We start from the raw sequence: 25060 nt of genomic DNA on the forward strand, positions 1-25060 counted from the left end.
GGAATCAGAGGAAAACTCCAGTGGCTGGAGTGATACCTAGCTCAAAGGAAGATGATAGTGGTTGTTGGAGGCCAATCATCTCAGCCCAGGGACATTGCTGCAGGAGTTCCTCAAGGCAGTGTCCTAGGCCCAACCATCTTCAGCTACTTCATCAATGACCTTCCCTCCATCATAAGGTCAGAAATGGGGATGTTCGCTGATGACTGCACAGTGTTCAGTTCCATTCGCAACCCCTCAGATAATGAAGCAGTCCATGTCCGCATGCAGCAAGACCTGGACCACATCCAGGCTTGGGCTGATAAGTGGCAAGTAACATTCGCACCAAACATCTCCAACAAGAGAGAGTCTAACCACCTCCCCTTGACATTCAACGGCATTACCATCACCGAATCCCCCACTATCAACATCCTGGGGGTCACCATTGACCAGAAACTTAACTGGACCTGCCACGTAAATACTGTGGCTTCAAGAGCAGCTCAGAGGCTGGGTATTCTGCAGCAAGTGACTCACCTCCTGACTCCCCAAAGTCTTTCCACCATCTACAACGCACAAGTCAGGAGTGTGATGGAATACTCTCCACTTTCCTGGATGAGTGCAGCTCCAACAACACTCAGGAAACTCAACACCATCCAGGACAAAGCAGCCTGCTTGATTGGCATCCCATCCACCACCCTAAACATTCACTCCCTTCACCACCGACGCACCATGGCTGCAGTGTGCACCATTCACAGGATGCACTGCAGCAACTCACCAAGGCTTCTTCGACAGCACCTCTCAAACCCACGACCTCTACCACCTAGAAGGACAAGGGCAGCTGGCACACGGGAACAACATCACATGCACGTTCCCCTCCAAGTCACACACCATCCTGACTTGGAAATATATCGTCACTGGGTCAAAATCCTGGAACTCCCTACCTAACAGCACTGTGGGAGAACCCTCACCACACGGACTGCAGGGGTTCAAAAAGGCGGCTCGCCACCATCTTCTTAAGGGCAATTAGGGATGGTCAATAAATTCTGGCCTCGCCAGTGACGGCCACATCCCATGAACGAATTTTAAAAAAAACAAAGATTTGTTGGCTCTTCCAATGGCTCAGCAAGTTTATCCAATGAATAGTTGACTGAAGTAGCCCAGATCCAATTCCAGCTCTGTGCTGAGTTAGTTGATCTCAGCCAGGGCACTTGAATTAGGGAGGGAAAAATAAGGCGAGATTCTCACGCCAAATTGTTATCCAGTGTCTACTGCAAATGCATCTGTATCGGTGCTGGATGAGGACAAGATTGAGTTCAACTGTGGTATCCCTCCCATGGGTGACTATGCCTTTGACATACACAGTGGAAGCTCACAAATAAATAATGCCCATTTGAGCAAGTTACTGGAAAGCAACCAGTGCCAATGGAACCATATGCCGAAAGCTTGTAGCTGAACTCCCAGGTTTAATTTCTGATTTGTGCTAAGTTAGCTGATTTTAATCAAGATGGAAGTAAGATGTTTGAAAATTGCCCTTAGTGCCCCGTCTAGGAAGGGTTCCTGTTCCTTATCACGATACAATGAACCTTGCTGGCAAAGGCGAGGGTTTTTGCATATCAGATGTGGAGAAGGATCAGAGTCAGTACCAGGAGTGCTTGTCGCTCTCTGGTACCATAATCAGGAGTGAGGCTTCACATGGAGTCCTAGGTAGTTAGTTAGCAAGCCATTCGACCTGTACCAAACCCCAGCCACATTGTAATAAATTTCTAGCTTCCCCATCACAGTTAAGCCACAGACTCAAAACTAACCGTGTAAATGGAGAACATTAAACAATAACTTGATGGAAGGAGAAAAATAGGAAAAAGATACAAAGAGAAAAAAAATCAGCCTTTTTGGCCTCAAATGCAACAGATAATAAATGAAATGTTGGAGACACTTGGGCTAAAATTTTCTGAGTGAACAAGCGCACACAGTGTTCTCGACTCGATTCAGCCTGTAAACAATCAATCTCACTTTGCCAATTCAGGCTCAGTTCAGTCTGGTTGTCCCTCACTCAAGTACCACTGGGAAAGGTGCTAAATGCTGGCACTGCTTGGACAGAGATTTAATCCCAGTTTGAATTTTGCAACACATCTGACTGGCTGTTGCCCTACAACCTGTAACCGATCAGTCCCAATTCAGTTTGCTGATCTCCAGTCAACTTGTATATTCAGTGGGAAAAATAAATTTAGCTCAATGTTACAAAATGTAACTTTAAAAAGCAAAATCACCTTTGAGCTAAAATCCTTGCTCTGACTGTTGCCTGGTGAAGTCTGGACTGTCTCAAACAGTGAAGCTCTCCCTAAGTGGGTGCTTATGATTGCTGATTTGAATTGTTGCCTCCAGCCTGGAGGAATTAAAGGGTAGAAATAGCATTTCTGTCACAGTTGTGGATACGATGGGAGCACTTTGTTAGAAGCTGACCTAACCTGATGAGACAAGGGGCAACTATGTTTCCTGGAATTTGACTTCAGCATATTGATGACATATTTGCAAAATCATGAAGAATCCACTTTCTGTTTATCTTAGCATGATGTTGAGCTCTTCTGAAAAATACACGTTTTCAGCAGTGATATCTTGCTGCGTAAAATTCATAGAATTTCTGCGGCAAAAACCTATTGAAACTGTATCCTACCCAGTGATTCAGCGATGGTAATCGGCCCACAGGTAAATAACATTGTGAGAAGTTATACAAATGCCTTAAAAGGTACATACACAAGAATTGCCTCAATTTGAAAGTAGGGATGTAAAGTAATGCTCTCTGGGATACTCCTGGTGTTTGAATTGGAGCGGATTCATCAAGAACATTGTGGATATTAATGAATGGCTGGCACCATGGTGTGAAAACAAAAATACAACCTTTTAAATAATAGGAAACATTTTCAGAACAAAAAGGACTGATACAGGAGAGACTGGTAAAGAATATTGAGGCAGCTATCAGGAATCATTTAATCTAGATATGTAGGGGGTGGGCAGGAGAGAAAAAGGATCCAGGATGAGACAGATCATGGTGGAGAAGGTAATCATTAGGTGGTCATACATGAACTGGAGACCAGGAATAAGCAGATCCTGGGAGACTTAAAGGGAAGTAGGTTTGTATTAACATGTGTATATATATGATTGCTGGAAGCATTAGGAATAAGAGACCAGAACTGGATACTGTTGTGGCAGTAGAGAACTACGATATATCAGAAACGTGGGTAAATAACGTCAATAGAAGTGAACATAACAGTCAGGACTATAGTGTGGACAAAAAAGGTGTGGTGTAGCCTATATGTCAGGGATATCTGGGAAGTAAAGAAAGTTGATTTTGTTGAAAAGGGGTGTGCTACTGACCTCAGACCAGCAAAAGAAGGAGAAAAAACTGATCTATAAAGAAATAGGAAGGGTATGCGAGAACAATTTTAATGGGCGACTTCAATCAAGATGTACTGCAGCAACTAACCCAAGGCTTCTTCAAAGCACCTCCCAAACCCACAACCTCAACCACCTAGAAGGACAAGGGCAACAGGTGTAAGGGAACAACACCACCTAGACGTTCCCCTCCAAGTCACACACCATCCTGACTTGGAAATATATCGCCGTTCCTTCATCGTCGCTGGGTCAAAATCCTGGAACTCCCTTCCTAACAACACTGCAGGAGAACCTTCACCACATGGACTGCAGCGGTTCAAGAAGGTGGCTTATCACCACCTTCTGAAGGGCAATTAGGGATGGGTAATAAATGCCGGCATTGCCGGCAACACTTACATCCCATGAACAAATTTTTAAAAAGTCTCTAAAAGGAATAGTACTGCAGCGTAAAGTTTTTGAATTTTTCTTTTCGGTTTTCTCTCATCCTCTCCTCATTCTTAAGATACTGTTCGTGGGTGTCGGCAAACCTTTGGTACCCCAGTCAAAAGGCGACTCATCACGTGTGAGCCTAGCCAGTGAGCTTTGGCAGCCTTTTCCACCACAGTGGGCATCACAATTGAGTCAAGCCCTGTCCTCACCTGATATCCAGCCACATTCAATTTCTAATAGCAGTCAGTGGGTAGCAAACAGCAGCAGGATCCCTGGCTCATTTTTCCCTCCCCTCTTCCCAATAAGCTCAAATACACTGAGGCCAATTGTAGTGCCTCTACTGCCCCCTGGCTGAGATCAGCTAACTTAGCACAAACCAGGGATCGAATGGGGAACTTTTCATGATCCCTGTGACTTCATGAGCTGGTTGGTGCATTTACCCTCTAAGCCATTGGGAAGCTTGTCTCTGTGAATTTTAGTAAATATACTGTAGTGAAAACAGGGCCTTTAGAAATAAATTCCAACATTGAGTAACTCTCGATGCTTTTTGATGCTCATGAGATCTGTAACTTCCTCAGCAAGCTATCTTGAAACCTGAGGCAAATTACGTTATTTGCAGCAAATGGGCAACGACTGTAAAAGATTCTAAATAAAAACACAGAGAAATAAACACACATGCAGCATTCACAATTGTCTGGTACACTCCTGCAGGATATGAGGAGTTGTGCTTCCATGACACAGGCAGCAGCCCCGATTTTAACTCTGGGTGAGCAGTGAGCGTGGGTTTGGGGGAGCGAGTGTCAAGCTTGACCAGCTTGCCAACATGAGGCCCAGGCTTCATGAACATACTTCAGGTCCGATTCCCACCTGAACCCGGTACGTAGGGTCAAAAGACGTAGAGCTGGCGGGCAGGAGTGGGTCGAGCGCAGCAGGAGGCCGCCGTCGGAGACCCACGGGATCAGTCTCCTGTGAGATCAGGTGTGGAGGGGGGTGAAGGGGAGGGAAGTGGAGGCCCTAGGTTTCCTTGTGGATCCTGGAGGAGCACTCCTGCTGCTCCTGGCCTACAAGGAAACCTGTAAAAAGTAAAATTTACTAACCTTTTTGGCCCTTTTCTGGGCCTATTGCTCTTTGGCCCTGCTGCTCCAGGTTAAAATGTTGTCGGGGTCTGAAATACAATCATCAGACCCCAATTCAATGAGGCCCTTGCTGCTGCCTGAAATGCGCCTGTCAAAATAGCGTGGAGAGCTGCGCAGCATGGATCCGGTGGGACGCTGCTCCAGTTTTAACCCCCCAGCACACCCCGTTCTCGTCGGGGGTTAAAATCAGGGCTAATTAGTATGTGTCAAGAAAAAACAAAGAAGGAAAAAAAAACAGTGCCTACTGTTTCTTTTGCAATGCTCAGTATGTTTCACATATGAAGTTGCTTTGTGCAGGTTCTGCTGACAATGAATGCCCAGGTTTGCTGAGATAAAACATAGCCATGAATTAACTAAGCAATGTGTTTTGCAGCTAATAATGCCGTGTATATAAATACCGAAGGAACTATACTGGCGCTTTGTGAACTTGGCAACAGCAGTGCAATAAAGATAGGCAAAGATAAAGAATATAGGAACTCAGAAACCATTTAATAGAACTCTATTTGAATAAACTTTGAAAACATTAAGGCTGTCATATTTATTGATGTGGTGCAGCAATGCTGTGGTAGGCCTTAGAGGTTTGACAGGGGATGTTTCAGAGGAAATATTTTGCAGACTTGCTTCCTGTAACCTTAAAGTGACCATTATGTCTGGTGCATTGAATAAATAATGTTCTACATTGAATTAAAAGGGAGACTGCCTGATTCTAAGAAAAAAAAGAGTTTTATGCAATTATCGACTGCAACAAGGCTTTATCAATCCAGACTATTGTTTGCTACATTGATACTTCACAGGTAACAATGTGAAAGAAAAGAAACTCCCAATTCAAGATTTTGAAACATAGAATTGACCGCAGTTTGTTTCTCTTAATGTATATAAACCTGGGAGCCGATTTTCATGTTGCACGTATATCGGGTTGACGTGGATGGGTGGGCTGTCCACTACCCCCACCTGATCATGTCAGCGGGAGGCCCAACCTATTTTCGCGGTTGGACTTCATTTTAATATGGCTAGCTGTCGGCGCTGATCGTGCTACAAATAGGCAGCACACCCATTTCGGGGGTGGGGGGAGGTTGCAATTCAGGTGGGGCTGCCGCTATTTAGAAGCAGCCTGTACCTCTTAAAGGGGAGGTGCACTTTTTAATAGATGAACTTTGCAGCTGGTTTTTCAAGCACAGAATAAAAGATGATTGCAGCCAGGAGCCCCCAGGTTTTCAAATGGTGCTTGTGGAGGAGGTCAGCATGAGGAAGGAAGTCTTCTTTCCCAGTGATGGGCGTCAGGTGCCCAGGCATATTGCACTGCAGCAATGGAAAGAGGTCGCTGTCAACGTCAATGCAAGCAGTATAGCTCCCCAGACCTGGCAGCAACGCTGAAAAAATTCAATGGCTTCCCCGCAGCTGCCAAGTTATCACATCTCTCATATTCTCTGCACAGCCCTGAATCACCATACGCTCCAGTCAGGCTCCAGCGCTCCCCTCTCCTGCTCCCCGTGCCGCTTCTCCAATCACAGCAGCAAATTTCACTGTACTTTCTTCCACTTCCACTTGCACATTCAACACCAGCTACTGCTCTCACAACGACTTCCTCTCTTTCCCACACCTCTTTGCTTCTTACTTTCAGATGCAGGCTGGAAGACCGAATGGATAGAGGCATCTGCCACCTCATGGACCTTCTGCAGACTGCTCTCGTGGGAGTGCTGTGCTGTGTTGTAGCCCATGGGATGGCAGTGGCCAATGGGAGTGGCGCAGGTTGTCCTCTCTCACGAGGACAGCACAACTACTTCACCATCACTCCCTCAACCAGTGCACGACTTGGTGCAGTAAGCCAGACTGCCCTAGTAGCCACTGAGAGGCTGCAATCTGCAGCCAGGCTTTCTCAGAGCTCCTAGTTGCTGACCACAACCATCTCAAGAGCCCACATCTGATCCACAGCAGCCTTTCAACTACCATGCCGCAGCCACTGGGGGATCACCTCACAGATTAGCTAAGAGAACAGGGGATTTCGCTAGGATAAGCATTAGTACAAGGATTTGTTTAGGGAATTTGGAAATCAGAAATGATTGCCAAAATATTTGTGTCCAGAGTGTGTTCTGGGAGTATCTGATGACCCTGCAATGTTAGTTCATAGTAATATCAATGTTGATCTTTGGGTGGATGCAGTTCAATGGAGGGTGGAAGGTCTAGGAGAGATGCTGGACATGCCTGTTAGTGCAGGGGAGCAGGGATTGTTCAAGTGAGGTGCTCCTCATTGAGCTGCTGCTGAAGAGCTCTGGCTCCAGACAAGTTTTGAAGCCCTCCTACATCGTTGATGTCCTCAGTGTCTTCTTCCTTATCATGCTTGAGGTCTCCTCCACAGGTGACTCCAGGTGTTGTTCTTGTTGCAGCAGCACAAAGTTACATAGCATACAGCAAACCATGATGATAGAGGACACTCTTTGTGGGCCAAATGCCACCAGACCTGTCAAGACATCTTTGCTTTATCAGTCCAATGCTCTGCTCGATTAGGGTTCTCGTGGAGGCACGGATCTGGTTGTATCACATTTCCACCAGTGATTGTGGATTTCTGAGAGGAGTCATGAGCCACGTGTGCAAGGGATCGCCCTTGTTTCGCACAAGAGATTACTATCAAAAATGAAAGCACACGGAATTGGAGGTAACCTCTGCCGTGAGCTGGTAATTGGTTGGGAGATATGAGATGGACAGTTAAAGGGAACCTTCTCTTATTGGTGGGATGTGGACAAATAGTGTTCCCCAGGGATCTTTACCGGGGCCTCAGTTTTTCATCATACACATAAATGACTTGTATCGAAGTTTGCAGATGACACTAAAGTGGAGACATAGTAAGTTGTGTATATGGGAGCAGCAAGTTACAAAGGGACATAGACAGATTAAATGAGTGGGCAAAACTATGGCAGATGGAGTTCAACGTGGGGAAATGTGTCCTCCATTTTGGATCCAAAAAAGACACATCAGAATATTTTCTAAATGGTAATAGACCAGGAGCTGTGGAGGAGCCATGGGATTTAGGTGTCTGTGTATACAAATGACTACAAGATAGTGCACATGTACAAAAAGCAATCAAAAAGGCGAATGGAATATTGGCCTTTATTTCAAGAGGTGTGGAATACAAAAGTGCAGAGGTGATGCTTCAGTTGTACAAAGCCTTGGTCTGTGTTCAGTTTTGGGCACCGCAACACAGGAAAGATCTATTGGCCTGGGAGGGGGTACAGCACATTACCGGAAGCGCCTTGGGACGTTTTACTACGTTAAAGGTGCTATATAAACCCCAAGGGGTTGTTGTTGTTGAATGATACCAGGGGTTAAAGGGTTTAATTATGAGGACAGGTTGTATAAACTTGTTTTTTTATGCCCTTGAGATTAGAAGGTTCAGGGGTGATCTAATTGAAGTGTTAAAAATGATAAAGGGATTGGATAGGGTAGGAATAGAGAAACTATTTCCTTTTGAGGGGGGAATCAAAACAAGGGGCATAATCTTAAAATTAGAGCTAAGTTAGGAGTAAAATCAGGAAGCACTTTTTTTTACACAAAGGCTAGTGGAAATCTAGAACTCTCTTCCCCAAAAGGCTGTGGATGCTGAGTCAATTGAAATTTTGAAAACTGAGATCAATAGATTTTTGTTAGGCAAGGGATATGGAGAAAAAGCAGGTCAATGGGGTTGAGGTACAGATCAGCCATGATCTAATAGACTAGCAGAACAGGCTCCTGGAGCCTGCTCATGTTGCAATCTCCCAAAGCAGCCAGCATCTGACTTGACGTGCAAGGTCAAAGATTTGGGGGAATGGAGGACTGTCGCAGTATGAAGATGTCATGACAGCTGCCAGGATAATGGGTACAGACCTGCATGATATGCTGCTGGTCATCGCACACCAATTGGACATTCAAAGAGTGGCAGCCCTTGAGATTCATGTATGCACCAGGGTCTTCCAAGGGAACCTGCAGGGCGATGTGTGAGCAGTCAGTGCTACTCTGGACTTGGGGAAAGCCTGCAATGTGTGCATAGCCATAGCCCTATGTTGCTGTTTCTGGTTGTCCATGGGGTAAGTGATGTATGTGTTTACTCTGGCAAATATGGCATCAGTTACCTGTCTGATGCAAGCATGGACTCATGTTGCAAGATTAGGGCTCATGGGATTGGGGGTAATATATTAGCATGGATTGAGGATTGGTTAACAGACAGAAAACAGAGAGTAGGAATAAACAGGTCATTTTCAAGTTGGCAGGTTGTAACTAGGGGGATGCCGCAAGGATTAGTGCTTAGGCCTCAGCTGTTTGCAATATATATCAATGACTCAGATGAGGGGACTGAGTGTAATGTATCCAAGTTTACTAATGATACAAAGCTAGGTGGTAAAGTAAGCTGTGAGGAAGACGCGAAAAGGCTGCAAAGGGATATAGACGGTTTAAGTGAGTGGGTGAGAAGGTGGCAGATGGAGTATAATGTGGGGAAATGAGATTTTATCCACTTTGGTAGGAAGAATAGAAAAGCAGAATATTTTTTAAAGGTGAGAGACTAAGTGTTGGTATTCAGAGGGATTTGGGTGTCCATGTACTCGAATCACAGAAAATTAACATGCAGGTACAGCAAGCAATTAGGAAGGCAAATGGTATGGTACTCTTTATTGCAAGGGGGTTGGAGTATAAGAGTAAGGTGGTCTAGCTGCAATTATATAGGGCTCTGGTGAGACCACACCTCGAGTACTATGTACAGTTTTGTTCTCCTTACCTAAGGAAGGATTTACTTGCCTTAGAGCGGGTGCAACGAAGGTTCACTGGATTGATTCCTGGGTTGAGAGGGTTGTCCTATGGGAGATTGAGTACAATGGGCCTATATTCTCTGGAGTTTAGAAGAATGAAAGGTGATCTCATTGAAACGTATAAAATTTTTAGAAGGTTTGACAGGGTAGATGCTGAAAGGCTGTCTCCCCTGGCTGGAGAGTCCAGAACTAGGGGTTGTAGTCTCAAGATGAGGGATCAGCCATTTAGGACCGAGATGAGGAAAACTTTCTTCTCTCAGGGGGTTGTGAATCTTGGAATTCTCTACCCCAGAGGGCTGTGAATGCTCAGTCATTGAGTATATTCAAGACTGAGTTCAATAGATTTTTGGTCTCGAAGGGATTCAAAGGAAATGGAGATAGGGCAAGAAAGTGGAGTTGTGGTAGATAAGCCATGATCTTATTAAATGGCGGAGCAGGATCGAGGTGCTGTATAGCCTATTCCTGCTCCTATTTCTTATGTTCTTATGGTATGTTACTTATGTTAACTATTGCACTGGAAGGAGCCAGAGGCAAAGAAGTTTAGGGCATCAGTGATTTTGAATGCTCCAGGTATGGCTGTGTTTTTCTTATTTGCTCATGAGATGTTGACGTTGCTGACAAGGCCACATTTATTGCCCATCCCTAATTGCCTTGAGAAGGTGGTGATGAGCCGCCTTCTTGAACCGCTGCAGTCCATGTGGTGAAGGTTCTCCCACAGTGCTGTTGGGCAGGGAGTTCCAGGATTTTGACCCAGAGACGATGAAGGAACGGCGATATATTCTCAAGTCGAGATAGTGTGTGACTTGGAGGGGAACGTGCAGTGATGTTGTTCCCATGTGCCTGCTGCCCTTGTTCTTCTAGGTGGTAGAGGTCGCGGCTTTGGGAGGTGCTGTCGAAGAAGCCTTGGCGAGTTGCTGCAGTGCATCCTGTAGATGGTACACACTGCAGCCACGGTGTGCCTGTGGTGAAGGGAGTGAATGTTTAGGGTAGTGGATGGGGTGCCAATCAAGCGGGCTGCTTTGTCCTGGATGGTATCAAGCTTCTTGAGTGTTGTTGGAGCTGCACTCATCCAGGCAAGTGGAGAGTATTCCATCACACTCCTGACTTGTGCCTTGTAGATGGTGGAAAGGCTTTGGGGAGTCAGGAGGTGAGTCACTCGCCACAGAATACCCAGCCTTTATTTATGTGGCAGGTCCAGTTAAGTTTCTGGTCAATGGTGATCCCCAGGATGTTGATGGTGGGGGATTCGGCGATGGTAATACCATTGAATGTCAAAGGGAGGTGGTTAGACTCTCTCTTGTTGGAGATGGTCATTGCCTGGCACTTGTCTGGCATGAATGTTACTTGCCACTTACCAGCCCAAGCCTGGATGTTGTCCAGGTCTTGCTGCATGCAGGCTCGGACTGCTTCATTATCTGAGGGGTTGCGAATGGAACTGAACACTGTGCAATCATCATCGTACATCCCCATTTCTGACCTTATGATGGAGGGAAGGTCATTGATGGAGCAGCTGATGATGGTTGGGCCTAGGACTGCCCTGATGAACTCCTGCAGCAATGTCCTGGGGCTGAGATGATTGTCTTCCAACAACCACTACCATCTTTCTTTGTGCTAGGTTTGACTCCAGCCACTGGGGAGTTTTCCCCCTGATTCCCATTGACCTCAATTTTACCAGGGCTCCTTGGTGCCACGCTTGGTCAAATGCTGCCTTGATGTCAAGGGCAGTCACTCTCACCTCACCTCTGGAATTCAGCTCTTTTGTTTGGACCAAGGCTGTAATGAGGTCTGGAGCTGAGTGGTCTTGGCGGAACCCAAACTGAGCATTGGTGAGCAGGTTATTGGTGAGTAAGTGCCGCTTGATAGCAATGTCGACAACACCTTCCATCACTTTGCTGATGATTGAGAGTAGACTGATGGGGCGGTAATTGGCCGGATTGGATTTGTCCTGCTTTTTGTGGACAGGACATACCTGGGCAATTTTCCACATTGTCGGGTAGATGCCAATGGTGTAGCTCTACTGGAACAGTTTGGCTAGAGGCACAGCTTGTTCTGGAGCACAAGTCTTGCTCCTTCTCCTCCTCCAGCCACAGTGGAATTCCCAGCAAATCCCCCGTCATGGCAAAAATGGGTTTCTGGAAGCCCCTTACCAGTAGTCAGTAGGGTTGCCAACTCTGGTTGGAGGCATTCCTGGAGGTTTGACCATGTGATGTTCTAACCACATGACATTAAGATCACGTGACGTCTGAAAATATTATTACATTTACCTTATAAAGGTTGAGCCCCCTGCAGTTGAGTGTCTTTGCTTCTGATTTTGCACCAGTAGCTGTTGTGCGAGAAGTTCCACGAACCAGGAGGCCACCCGTGAGCAGGCGCAGAAAGGAAACCAAGGGCGGGTTAGAGAGGAAAACAAAGGTGGGGGAGCAATTCACAGAGGGGAAACCAGAAGTGGGAGGAACTTTGATTCCACCAGTAACTAATAGTAACTCACTGAAATTGCATCGATGACTAATAGTAATACTGATAACACTCAGATTCCCCTCATAGCCAACAGTAATACAATAACTCACTGATAGTCTGTACTTAACTGGTAGTAATAGATGTGACGCCCCAATGTCCTACATAATGGTAAGAAAAGTAGATGACATTAAATAATGTATTATATAATATACAAAAACAAATCACTGGCAAAGAATATAATAAGACTAACTCAGCCTGGACTTCTACTGACATTCATAAACATTTGAGGTAAAGTGATTGACTCCATTTGAATTGCAGCTTTGTAAGTTGCTGGCGGCTATCTATTCTCCTATATTCAATGGGTTGTACTGAACACATAAGTGGTTACAATTTAGATTTTATCATAATGCCAAAATGCTTCCCAACACTTGACAAAGGTAATTGGTAAACCAATTATAGATATTATATTAGCCATTTTATTGATGATTTCCTATAAAGGACCAGTACTGGCATCTTTACTAAATATTACCACACATTTGCATTGTGTTAATTTACCCAGTTGGAATGTGTCCTAAATAAAAATAATGAGAAGCTAAAAGGTCACAAGAGGTTGTCTTGGTGAACCACAATCATTTCAGCTGCTTTTGTTGTTGGAGAGCAGCAACTTTATTGGCAATTACTAAGCTGGGCCTTTGAAGGGAGAAAATGCTTATGGCTGATTTGTATCTCTTTGTGGCACACAGTGGTAATGACAGGTTTTGGATTGCCAGATGAAGGAAAAATGATAGTGTTAGTGGATTGTAAAAGACACAGCTACTGTTATTAACTGACCAAAATTAGTGCTATGAATATTCATAAGGATTGTTAACAATATTGAAATAACTGTAAATAATTTGTAGTTGAAGGAAAGCCAAACAATTGCTACTTGAGTTGTTTCATCAGCAGAAAGGCAAGAAAGGATCTAAACAGTGTGCTATTTGCAACTTTACATAGAATGTACAGCCATTCGGCCCAACTGGTCCATGCCAGTATTCATGCTGCACACAAGCCTCTTCCCACCCTACTTCATCTAACCCTATCAACAGGCTCGTGTGAAGCATAAACACTGGCATAGACCAGTTGGGCCGAATGGCCTGTTTCTGTGGTGTAGTTTCGATGTAACTCGATGTATCATATCTTTCTATAACTTTAAGCAAGACAAATTCATTATTGAACATTTATATACTCCGTATAATTTTTTTAAATTTAAAAATTGAACTTGTTTCGACTGCAGACGTAAATGGTTTTAACCCTTCAAGCACTCAGCTTTTGTTATGCTAACCATATGGAGTTCCTGTTTATTCAGCGGGGTAAAGGTAAAATAATTTCTCATCCAATTTCTTCCCTCTTGAGATCAACGTTCATGTCCTAACCTGTTTAGTGTTTAATAAATTCAGGATTTTTTCCTCCTAACCTTTAGGTGAGTAATTGCCACGTTGAATAGAATCTACCAGGGGAATAATGAATGGAGACATTTCTGTTCATTCATAATAACAAATATTGTTATTCTTGATTTCTTTTTATTGTATCATCATGACCAACCACCCTTTTGCAGGATTTCCATGGCATTCTACTATGTCATGACTGAAAATAGCAAACTGGGAGTGTTCCATTGCAATGCTTTATTAAGAAACTGATTTTGGATATAAGCATTTAAAAGGGAATGTTTAATTTTTCATATTTTTATCTTTCTTTTTAAAGTAGCAGAGTTAGAATGACAAATGGATTTGTTTTTAAAACCTTTCTCTTACATCATCTAAAATCCTGAATAGAAATCTTATTTATTGAACTTTATTGTACTGACCTCCTGCCAATTGAACTGCTGTTCGAGATGATGACATCAGTTGAACAGATTACATGTGCATGAATCTCAGGTAGTATGAATATTATATGACCCTGTTCTGCACATTTCCATGAGGCCAGCAATGCCTTTCACTAACTGAAATATCAGTCTATCTGGCCTCTGTGTGCTTAACTGAGGGTGCTGGGTATCGAGAATGAGCTTGTTCATACATGCCAGTTAAATCATTATAAATGTATACTTGGGCACTGAATTGATGTTGCAAAAAGATTTGTCAGAAAACACTTTGTTCATAGGAGGATTCACAGTAATTCATGTACACTGGAGTGGCCACAGTAAACATTCCACTATGCTTTATGCTGGAATAGTGAACAGATAACTTCTTAAAACACAGCTGCAGAACTCCTCCAATTGCTTAGTAGGTAACTGCATTGCCTGATGCAGTACTAGGCTGCACAGACTAAAAGGTCTACGGTTCAATTCCCAGTTTGTGCTGAGTAAGCTGATCTCAGATGGGGGTCCAGTTAGGGCACTGCCATTGGCTCAAGTACCCCTAGGCTAGGATGGTAAAATATCAGACAGGGTTCTCTCCTGATTGCTATTCACTGACCCCTGCTGGAAAGTCTGTATTTCTGTGGCTATCAGGTGAGGACAGGATCAGGCTTGGTTATGATGCTATCCATGGTTGAATATCTTGCTGTCACTCATTGTCTAAGCTTACAAGTTAACAACGGCCCCTTGAGTGAGATGCCAGAGGAAACCAGAACCCAGCAGAATTCTATGGGAGAGAAATTTAACTTCAGTTTTGCACCTATAAAATGGGCAGCCAGCAGTTGAAAATCAGAGGGAAGGAGTCACTTCGGTTGCACCTTTGACCCCCAAGGACCATCTCATGCAATATTCAGATGGGCCTGTAAATGGCCTGCCTGCCTGAAACAGGCATAAGGCTACTTAAATATGCAAATCAGGTGCTTATGCCAGTTTTAGGACTCCATTTGCAAAATTCAGGTACAAATGGGTGGAATGCTGCTGCCCTATCCAAGGGCCCCCCTTCCTCGATCAGCACTTGCAAGATCCAACCTGCCAATTTCCCATCCTCTCACAACATACGAGCAAGTTTGGCACCTGCAGCATGCTGGTGGCATTAAAATGAGGCCCAAACCCAAATTTGGTTTGGGGCTCATGCCGGCACAGGCGGGCAGATCAGCCACTCCGCTGACTTTGCACCCGTTTTGGGCGGAAGACGAATTTCTCAGCCACTGTATTGAAGAGAGGAGGAGAGAAAATTGTGAGGTTGTGGGGCGGGGGGGGCAACATGGTTAAAGGCTTACAGTGGAATTTACCTAGTATGATATGTTATAAAGAGAAGTAAGAGGCAGTCCAGTGCTTTTATCAATCAGTTCTCGAATGAAACCTGATGCAATGTTCATTATTATCATTAACAGACTTAACTAAGCTACAGCATTCCTGTCCCAGGAATGTAGGCCTTTACCAGCATTAATGCTGTTACAGGTATGATCAAGCAACTAATAATGTTTAATTTATTACCATACAGGTTGGCCATCTTTCTATGACGTGCTGGGTTCTGAAACAATAACACAGGTAGATGACTTCTCCCATGGTATGCACAGGATTGAGACGAGCTGCAGCAATGTAAGTTTATTAAGTGCTGTCGGTCTTGTACCGTGTTTATACTGCTTCCAAGACAATTCTACTTTTGTACCAGTTTCAGCTAAATTGATTTCCAGGAGATCAGCATTGATCAGAGGTTTGCTGGGAACCCATTTGCAAAACGTTTGAGGTGTTTATACTGCCCTTTGCAAATCACATTTCAACGGAAATAGGCATACTCCAGTGTAAAATCACAGTGTATGTGGGTCATTAGTTAGGAATAATAGAAAAGTCCAGTCGTGGAGCCATACACAATAAGAAAGTCTCAGGTTGGGTTCCTGGTTTGTGCTCAGTTGATCTCAATGAGGGTGGTGTTAGGGGAATCAGAATTGACCTCAGTGTCCCAGGGTTTAAGGAGGGAAAAAAAATCTCACTTCTGATAGCTATCCAATGATCCCTACTCAGAGTATATGTGAAAATACGATTGGGCTCAGCTGTGATGTCGCAATAGCCGGCAAAACATTTTTTCAAGGTTCGCAATTACCACTTGGACAGGGTACTGACACTTGTGGAACTGTACCTCAGCAAGGGATTCATGTCTCAGGAGGGGAGGAGAGAAATTGGTGGAGAAAACTGATATAAAGAATAAACAAAATCTATGCTTCACCTGCAATGGGATTTTAAAAACCGTTAAGTTTACAGCACAAGCTTAACTTCACCAATAAATTGCACAAAAAATTAAAAATTAAATTATTCATCATATATACTTAATATTTTATTCATTCATGGGATGTGGGCATTGCTGGCAAGGACAGCATTTATTGCCCATCCCTAATTGCCCTTGAGAAGGTGCTGGTGAGCCGCCTTCTTGAACCACTGCAGTCCGTGTGGTGAAGTTCTCCCACAGTGCTTTTAAGGAGGGAGTTCCAGGATTTTGACCCAGAGACGATGAAGGAACGGCGATATATTTCCAAGTCGGATGGTGTGTGACTTGGAGGGGAACGTGCAGGTGGTGTTATTCCCATGTGCCTGCTGCCCTTGTCCTTCTAGGTGGTAGAGGTCACTGGTTTGGGAGGTGCTGTTGAAGAAGCCTTGGCGAGTTGCTGCAGTGCATCCTGTGGATGGTACACACTGCAGCCACGGTGCGCCGGTGGTGAAGGGAGTGAATGTTTAGGGTGGTGGATGGGGTACCAATCAAGCGGGCTGCTTTGTCCTGGATGGTATCGAACTTCTTGAGTGTTGTTGGAGCTGCACTCATCCAGGCAAGTGGAGAGTATTCCATCACACTCCTGACTTGTGCTTGTAGATGGTAGAAAGGCTTCGGGGAGTCAGGAGGTGAGTCACTCGCTACAGAATACCCAGCCTCTGACCTGCTCGTGTAGCCACAGTATTTATGTGGCTGGTCCAGTTAAGTTTCTGGTCAGTGGTGAACCCAGGATGTTGATGGTGGGGGATTCGGCGATGGTAATACCATTGAATGTCAAGGGGAGGTGGTTAGACTCTCTTGTTGGAGATGGTCATTGCCTGGCACTTGTCTGGCGCAAATGTTACTTGCCACTTATCAGCCCAAGCCTAGATGTTGTCCAGGTCTTGCTGCATGTGGGCACAGATTGCTTCATTACCTGAGGGGTTGCGAATGGAACTGAACACTGTGCAATCATCAGCGAACATCCCCATTTCTAACCTTATGATGGAGGGAAGGTGGAAGAAGCTGAAGATGGTAGTGCCAAGGACACTGCCCTGAGGAACTCTTGCAGCAATGTCCTGGGGCTGAGATGATTGGCCTCCAACAACCACTACCATCTTCCTTTGTGCTAGGTTTGACTCCAGCCACTGGGGAGTTTTCCCCCTGATTCCCATTGACTTCAATTTTACTAGGGCTCCTTGGTGCCACACTCGATCAAATGCTGCCTTGATGTCAAGGGCAGTCACTTACACCTCTTCTCTGGAATTCAGCTCTTTTGTCCATGTTTGGACCAAGGCTGTAATGAGGTCTGGAGCCGAGTGGTGCTGGCAGAAGCCAAACTGAGCATCGGTGAGCAAGTTATTGGCGAGTAAGTGCCGCTTGATAGCACTGTCGACGACACCTCCATCACTTTGCTGATGATTGAGAGTAGACTGATGGGGCGGTATTTGGCTGGATTGGATTTGTCCTGCTTTTTGTGGACAGGACATACCTGGGCAATTTTCCACATTGTCGGGTAGATGCTAGTGTTGTAACTGTACTGGAACAGTTTGACTAGAGGCACGGCTGGTTCTGGAGCACAAGTCTTCAGCACTACAGCCGGGATGTTGTCGGGGCCTATAGCCTTTGTTGTATCCAGTGCACTCAGCCGTTTCTTGATATCACGTGGAGTGAATCGAATTGGCTGACGATTGGCTTCTGTGATGGTGGGGATATAAGGAGGAGGCCGAGATGGATCATCTGCTCGGCACTTCTGGCTGAAGATGGTTGCAAACACTTCAGCCTTGTCTTTTGCACTCGTGCTGAACTCATTAAGGATGGGGTTGTTCACAGAGCTTCCTCCTCCTGTTAGTTGTTTAATTGTCCACCACCATTCACGAATGGATGTGGCAGGACTGCAGAGCTTTGATCTGATCCGTTGGTTGTGGAATCGCTTAGCTCTGTCTAAGGCATGTTGCTTCTGCTGTTTAGCATGTGTTGCAGCTTTACCAGGTTGGCACCTCATTTTTAGGTATGCCTGGTGCTGCTAGAGTGAGGAATATGCCGGGCCATGAGGTTACAGATTGTGCTGGAATACAATACTGCTGCTGCTGATGGCCCACAGCGCCTCATGGATGCCCAGTTTTGAGCTGCTAGATCTGTTCTGAATCTATCCTATTTAGCACGGTGGTAGTGCCACACAACACGTTGGATGGTATCCTCAGTGCAAAGACGGGACTTCGTCTCCACGAGGACTGTGCGGTGGTCACTCCTACCAATACTGTCATGGACAGATGCATTTGTGACAGGTAGATTGGTGAGGACGAGTTCAAGTAAGTTTTCCCCATGTGTTGGTTCGCTCACCGCCTGCCGTAGGCCCAGTCTAGCAGTTATGTCCTTCAGGACTCAGCCAGCTCGGTCAGTCGTGGTGCTACCGAGCCACTCTTGGTGATGGACATTGAAGTCCTCCACCCAGAGTACATTCTGTGCCCTTGCTACCTTCAATGCTTCCTCCAAGTGGTGCTCAACATGGAGGAGGACTGATTCATCAGCTGAGGGAGGGCGCTAGGTGGTAATCAGCAGGAGGTTTCCTGGCCCATGTTTGACCTGATGCCGTGAGATTTCATGGGGTCCAGAGTCAATGTTGAGGACTCCCATGGCCACTTCCTCCTGACTGTATATCACTGTACCGCCACCTCTGGTGGGTCTGTCCTGCCGGTGGGACAGGACATACCCAGGGATGGTGATGGAAGAGTCTGGGACATTGGCTGAAAATTATGATTCTGTGAGTATAGCTGTTCGGTTTTATTCTTATTATGACTTTTTGTAGCGAGATTGTACAACTGAGTGGCTTGCTCGGCCATTTCAGAGGACAATTAACAATCAACCACATTGCTGTGGGTCTGGAGTCACATATTGGCCAAACCGGGTAAGGACGGCAGGTTTCCTTCCCTAAAGGAAATTTTTACGACAATCCAGTAGTTTCATGGCCACCATTGCTGATACTAGTTTTTTAATAAATTTCAGATTTTATTTAATTGAATTTAAATTCCCAGCTGCCGTGATGGGATTTGAACTCATGACTCCGAATTATTAGTCCAGGCCTCGTGGATTAATAGTCCAGTAACATAACCACTATGCTACCGTACCCAACAAAATGAATCTATTTAGACTTGACTGAAATTGTACGGGCATTGTAACTCTTAATTTCAATTCCAATAGATAAATATTTGCAATCAAAACCCAGAATTTTACAGCTGGAAAGAAATACTGAGGAATAGTGGGATCTTTGTCTCCTTGGTAACAGAAGGAGGACTGAACCTGGCAAGCAGCTGATGGTCCACACAACTGACAGGGCCACAGTGGCATAAAGCAGGCTCCCTCCTTTTAACAACACAGCATCATTGTCTGTCACCAGCATGCAGTCTGATGTCGGCGTGTAGTATGCATGTGATAGTTTGACAGGCCTCCATGTGTGTACAAAAGCAATGGCTAAAGCAGAAAACTATAAAAACGAGCCTTTTATTGTTTCCAATGTCTACTGACAGATGTATGCTGTCGTTTCAAAGGTTGTTTAGTCCTGAACATCGCTGTAGAGTTGGTATATGTCCACAGGTGTAAAATATTAATTTTTCTTGAAATCATTCTAAATGGTCAAGTTGTGGCCTTGTTGATTTAATGAAGCATAATTAATATTTTTGAATCCGTGACCCTTTATATCAAGTTGCTGGAAGGAATCCTTTTTAAACACAGTACAGAAATAGCTGCTATTAAAGGGTGAAAGGTTAGATCAGAAGGAATATTTAGATGTTATCTGGAGTTTACTACCTTGTGATGAATGATGTAGAGTATAACAGCAATCTAAAATATCCTTTTTGTTACAAGAAAGCAATTACTTTTGCTATTTTATTTCAGTGTGGTGCACATCTGGGACATGTCTTTGATGATGGGCCCCGTCCAACTGGTAAACGGTATTGTATAAACTCTGCCTCATTATCCTTTATACCCACGGGCCAGAGCTCAACTGATGAAGGCAACGATCCTGCCCCATCTGGCAAGACTGAACTCTAGGCTACAGAGGGCTGATGGATGGGGTTATTACTTCACAAACTCATGCTCCAGGGACAAACATCTTTGTGCATTTAAAGTAATAAAGTAACAAGTTATTTAAACACACACAAGTAAAATTCTTCTGTACAAAACACTGAACTTACTTAAAATGGATAAGAGTATCCTTGTAAACTTTCTTCTCGCAGGATGCAGATTGTAACGGAGTGAGTCAATGTGGTTGGGTTTGTAAACTGTGGGAGTTCTACCATGTAGCATAGAAAATCCATTGTACTCTCCCAGAGCAGCATAGCATGGCACAGGGCAGGCAGGAAAAGCAAGGTATTAGCAGTTTCCTCATAATGTAATTTGGAGACTGCCAGGAATGCCTGACAATGAAATGCAATGGCAAGAAAAAGAAAAGTTCAAGCTTAGGTCACTCCGTCCTGAGCAGAGAAAATCAAGAAACATGCAGGATGTTATAAGTCAATGTATTGTATATCACACTTTAAAATTATTTTGTTGAAGTGGACATATATATATATATATATATATACACGCACACTTTTTTCCTTGTCTTTTATTCACAACTTGTTTGTAAGAATACTACTGCCTTAATAAAAAAAACATTCAGTAATATAGGCCTGATGTGTGGGTCTGTGTTGTGAATCTCGCTTGCTGACCACAGGTCAGTTAGTTCACAGCTGGTGTATGTCAAGAGCAGCTCAGAATACCTGGTTCCATTGCTGATGGTCTGCATTTTGTATATAGTACTTCCAGCATTTTATCTCAAGCAGTCTCCTGAAGCAGGGGTCAGAGCAGTAGAGCATGCTCAGATTCCCTGCATACACTCATTCCTGGGAAAATATTTGAAGGGATCGAAATCTAATCGAGAGGAGACAGACGTTTATAGAAGGATTCAACCTTCACCTCTTCAAAATCTCCACCTTTTGCACGTGCTTGTGCATATATAAATTGTAATGAATAGATGTGCATATGGGAGTATTTGTGATGGAATTTAAGAGGGTTTTGAAGATTTTCATGAAGAATTTGTCATTCAAGTGGTTTAATGATTCTCCTGGAATTCTGGATGTTGTGAAAGATGAGTGTCTAGAAAAGCAACCTTCGTAATACCTTATTATTATGAGATTAACACAGTTTGATAAATCACCTCCATTTTTAAAAAAAAGTGCTGTGTTCTTCTTTAATTTAAGAAATCTAGGAATGTAATCAGAACTCTGAGTCAATTTCATAAATGTTGACCTGCTTGTTGAAATGGACCAGATATTTACTTCAAATTTTTTTAAAATTGAAATAATTTAAATGAATGGTAAGTTGGGCTGAAGCTCCTCTCTGCCCTGCTTCCCTCTCTGCACTGCACCCAGACAATCCAACACACCCAGAAAATCTGCCCATATTTTTGCACTATTCTTCGGGTTTTTTTGGGGGGGGGGGGGTGGGGGATTATTTTCTTGAGCTATTTAGGTTGTCAGAAGCGTTTGGCCCCAGGGTTTTAGCATCGCTATTTTTCAACTACTACCAGAATCGCACATGGGACTTGTCTTTTACTTGTCTTTGCCAGTACCCCTATACTGGAATGTGCAGACAGAGGCACACATACCTTCATTTGTCAGTGGAGCAGTGCTTGCAGATGCTTCAATTTAAAAGGGACATTGCAAGCTGATCTGTAGCCAACTCTTCCACAGGTATGGCATTGGCAGGGGCTGTCGGGGTCACAAATGCCCTTAACCATCCCAGGCTACTACTGGGGACAACAGGAACATAAGTTAAGCAGGCAAGCAATTTATTCCCCTTTCCCATGGACAACCGACAGGCCACTGTGCAATTTTACAGAGTGGCAGGGTTCCTGAAAGTCTAAGAGTTATAGATTATATTTGTATAGCCTTGCATGCTCCCTCATATAATGCCAACATCTACATGAATAGGAAGGGAATCCACTCTTTAAATGTTCAGCTCATTTACAACCATCAACAAATCAATGCTTGCTCCCCAGGCAGCTGTCATGTTGCCTTCAGTTTAAGACAGTCCGCCATCCCACCAATGCTTGATCTAAAAAGGCAAGTCTCAGGGCGGCTCCTGGGAATCAAAGCTATCCTCTGAAGCCATGGCTCATGACACTGCAGCAGTATCTGAGTGCACCAGCTGAACGCAGATATAATGAGGTGCCTGTGTCCACGAGGGTAATCATTGAACACACCTTTGACGTTTTGAAGCGTCCTGCAATACAGCCTAGATAAGGTTTAAGGATTGTGTTAGTGTACTGCATGCTGTAAAACTTTGCCTTGCAAAGATCCATATCGTGAAGGCCCCAGAGGAATAGTGAGGAGAAAGGTCTCCAGGCACAGGATAGAGACCAGCAAGAGGAGCAGGAGCAGCCTGAAGAAGCTGTGGAAGAGAAACCAATGCCAGTTGCAAGCTTTCATACAGGTGACCTATGCATTTGCAAATATGGCTACTGCATTACTGACTATATCTTCCCCATGCTCTCAACAGATATACTTTCACCTAAATCACCTTTAATCTTTCATGCAAAACACAAATCTCCGATTCATGTCACCTGATGAAGTGTGCTACCAAAACACTCTGCACACAGCAATTTTAGTGCAGCCAGAGTTTTAATAATCAAATGTCATGTTTGTAACTGCCTACTATTGGCTTCCACAGTGCTTTACTCTTGGTGACAACGGGTGATTCCCTGTTTTACCTGTCCTTTGGGTGCAAAATACACATGGGAGGAACAATTTCCTGACGAGATCTTCTGCGCCTGATCCTCTAGGAAGTACGCCAGCAGCCAGATAGCACAGAGCAAGTGGTAGGGTCCTTGGATATGCTAATCAGGGGCCGAACGCCTATTTTAGGATCCTGCCCCGCACATGCGCCACTCTAAACACAGTGCCCACTTTGTGGCACAAAATACATTTCTTGCCCAATGTGCCATATGGGGGCCTACTTTCACTCAGCCAAATTGGCATTAAAAGTCTCAAAATAGGGTTGATAGACTTACTGCCCTGTTAATGCCAATGTTCCAGCTCCTTTTTAAAGAGGCCGTCCCTTGGCAGGACTAGAGTACCCACCTGTTTCAGGTAATTGCTTCTTAATTATGCAAATCTAGGTCCTATGGTGTAGTTAGATTGCCAATTGCAATTTTCAGGGACATGGGTGGATTATGCTCCATGCATGCTTCACCCATGTGTCCTGGCATTGAGCAACGTAACCAGTTGGCCATGCCAAAAATGACCCAGAAAAGCGAGTGGTGAGAATGTGGAACCCGCTTCCCCATGGAGTGGTTGAAGTGGACAGCATTGCTGCATTTAAGGGACGGCTTGATGCATACATGAGGGAGAAGGGAATAGAGGGATACCCTGGGCAGGTTGGCAAGAGATAATTAGTGGGAGGAGGCTTGTGCAGAGTATAAACACAGGCTGAGACCATTCGAGGCAAATGGGCTGTTTCTGCGCTGTAGATTCTATGCAAGCGTCTGGGTTATATTTTTGTGGAGCAAGGAGGGGCAGGAGTGCTCCTGCTGGCTCTACAAAAATACTGTGGGTCACTGGCAGTCCGGTTTCACCCCCACCTCCATGTTTGCCTACTCCCTAGCCCCAGGACCCACCTGTGAAAGGGCACAGTGTCTGATCTTGCGCAGCCAAGAGCTGGAGAGCTGCAGCGAGACACCCATTCGGGACAAGCAGTTCACCAGTGTGATTTAAATGAAGGTACCTCTGGCACATGCAGGCCTAGATTTTCCAGCCTCCTCCCACCAGTGTTTTGGTGGATCTGGGGCAGACAAAGGCAGAAAATACCAAGGGACAACATTCTGCCACATCCCTACCCTTATGCATCTCCCTCTCAGTTTCTGTGTGTCATAAGAAGGTAAGGCCATAAGAAATAGGAGCAGGAGCAGGCCATATGTCCCCTCGAGCCTGCTCCGTCATTCAATAAGATAATGGCTGATCTTCGATCTCAACTTCACTTTTCCCTCGATCCCTTAATTTCCTAGAGTCCAAAAATTTTTCAATCTTAGTCTTGAATATATTCAACAACTGAGCATCTACAGCAGTGCGGTAGAGAATTGCAAATATTTACGACCCTCTGAGTGAAGAAATTCCTCCTCATCACAGCCCTAAATATCCAACCCCTTATTCTGAGACTATGTCCCCTAGTTCTAGACTCTCCAGCCAGGGGAAACATCCTCCCAGCATCTACCTTGTCAAACCCACTTAGAATCTTATGTTTCAATGAGATCACCTTTCATTCTCCTAAACACCAGAGAGTATAGGCCCATTCTACTCAATCTTTCCCCACAGGACAACCCTCTCCTCCCAGGAATCAATCTAGTGAACCTTTGTTGCACCGCCTCTAAGGCAAGAATATCCTTCCTTAGGTAAGGAGACCAAAACTGTACACACTACTCCAGGTGTGGCCTTACTAAAGCCCTGTACGATTGCAGCAAGACTTCCTTACTCTTGCACTCCAACCCCCTTGCAATAAAGGCCAACATACTATTTGCCTTCCTAATTGCTTGTTGTATGTTGATTTTCTGTGTTTAATTTATATGGACATGCAAATCCCTCTGAACACTAACATTTAATAGTTTCTCACCATTTAAAAAATATTCAGTTTTTCTTACCAATATTCCAGACCTGGAGGCACCCTCAAGGGGGAGGGTGAGCAGGCAGAGGTCGTGGTCCACATTGGGACCAACGACATAGGTAGG

The 25060-nt window shown here is 44.6% G+C and overlaps 1 protein-coding gene across 1 annotated transcript in view; it reads left to right on the forward strand.

The window, feature by feature from the left end:
* The window catches only part of msrb3 (methionine sulfoxide reductase B3), a 103923-nt gene extending 82961 nt beyond the window's left edge, over nt 1–20962 (forward strand). The window contains exons 6-7 of the mRNA XM_068000058.1: nt 15559–15656; nt 20194–20962. Coding sequence (XP_067856159.1) covers nt 15559–15656; nt 20194–20349 — 254 coding nt within the window. The 3' untranslated portion in view covers nt 20350–20962. The remainder of the gene's footprint in view (nt 1–15558; nt 15657–20193) is intronic.
* The last annotated feature ends 4098 nt before the right edge of the window (nt 20963–25060 follow it).

The sequence above is a fragment of the Heptranchias perlo genome, chromosome 18, assembly GCF_035084215.1.
Source record: "Heptranchias perlo isolate sHepPer1 chromosome 18, sHepPer1.hap1, whole genome shotgun sequence".
NCBI lineage: Eukaryota > Metazoa > Chordata > Chondrichthyes > Hexanchiformes > Hexanchidae > Heptranchias > Heptranchias perlo.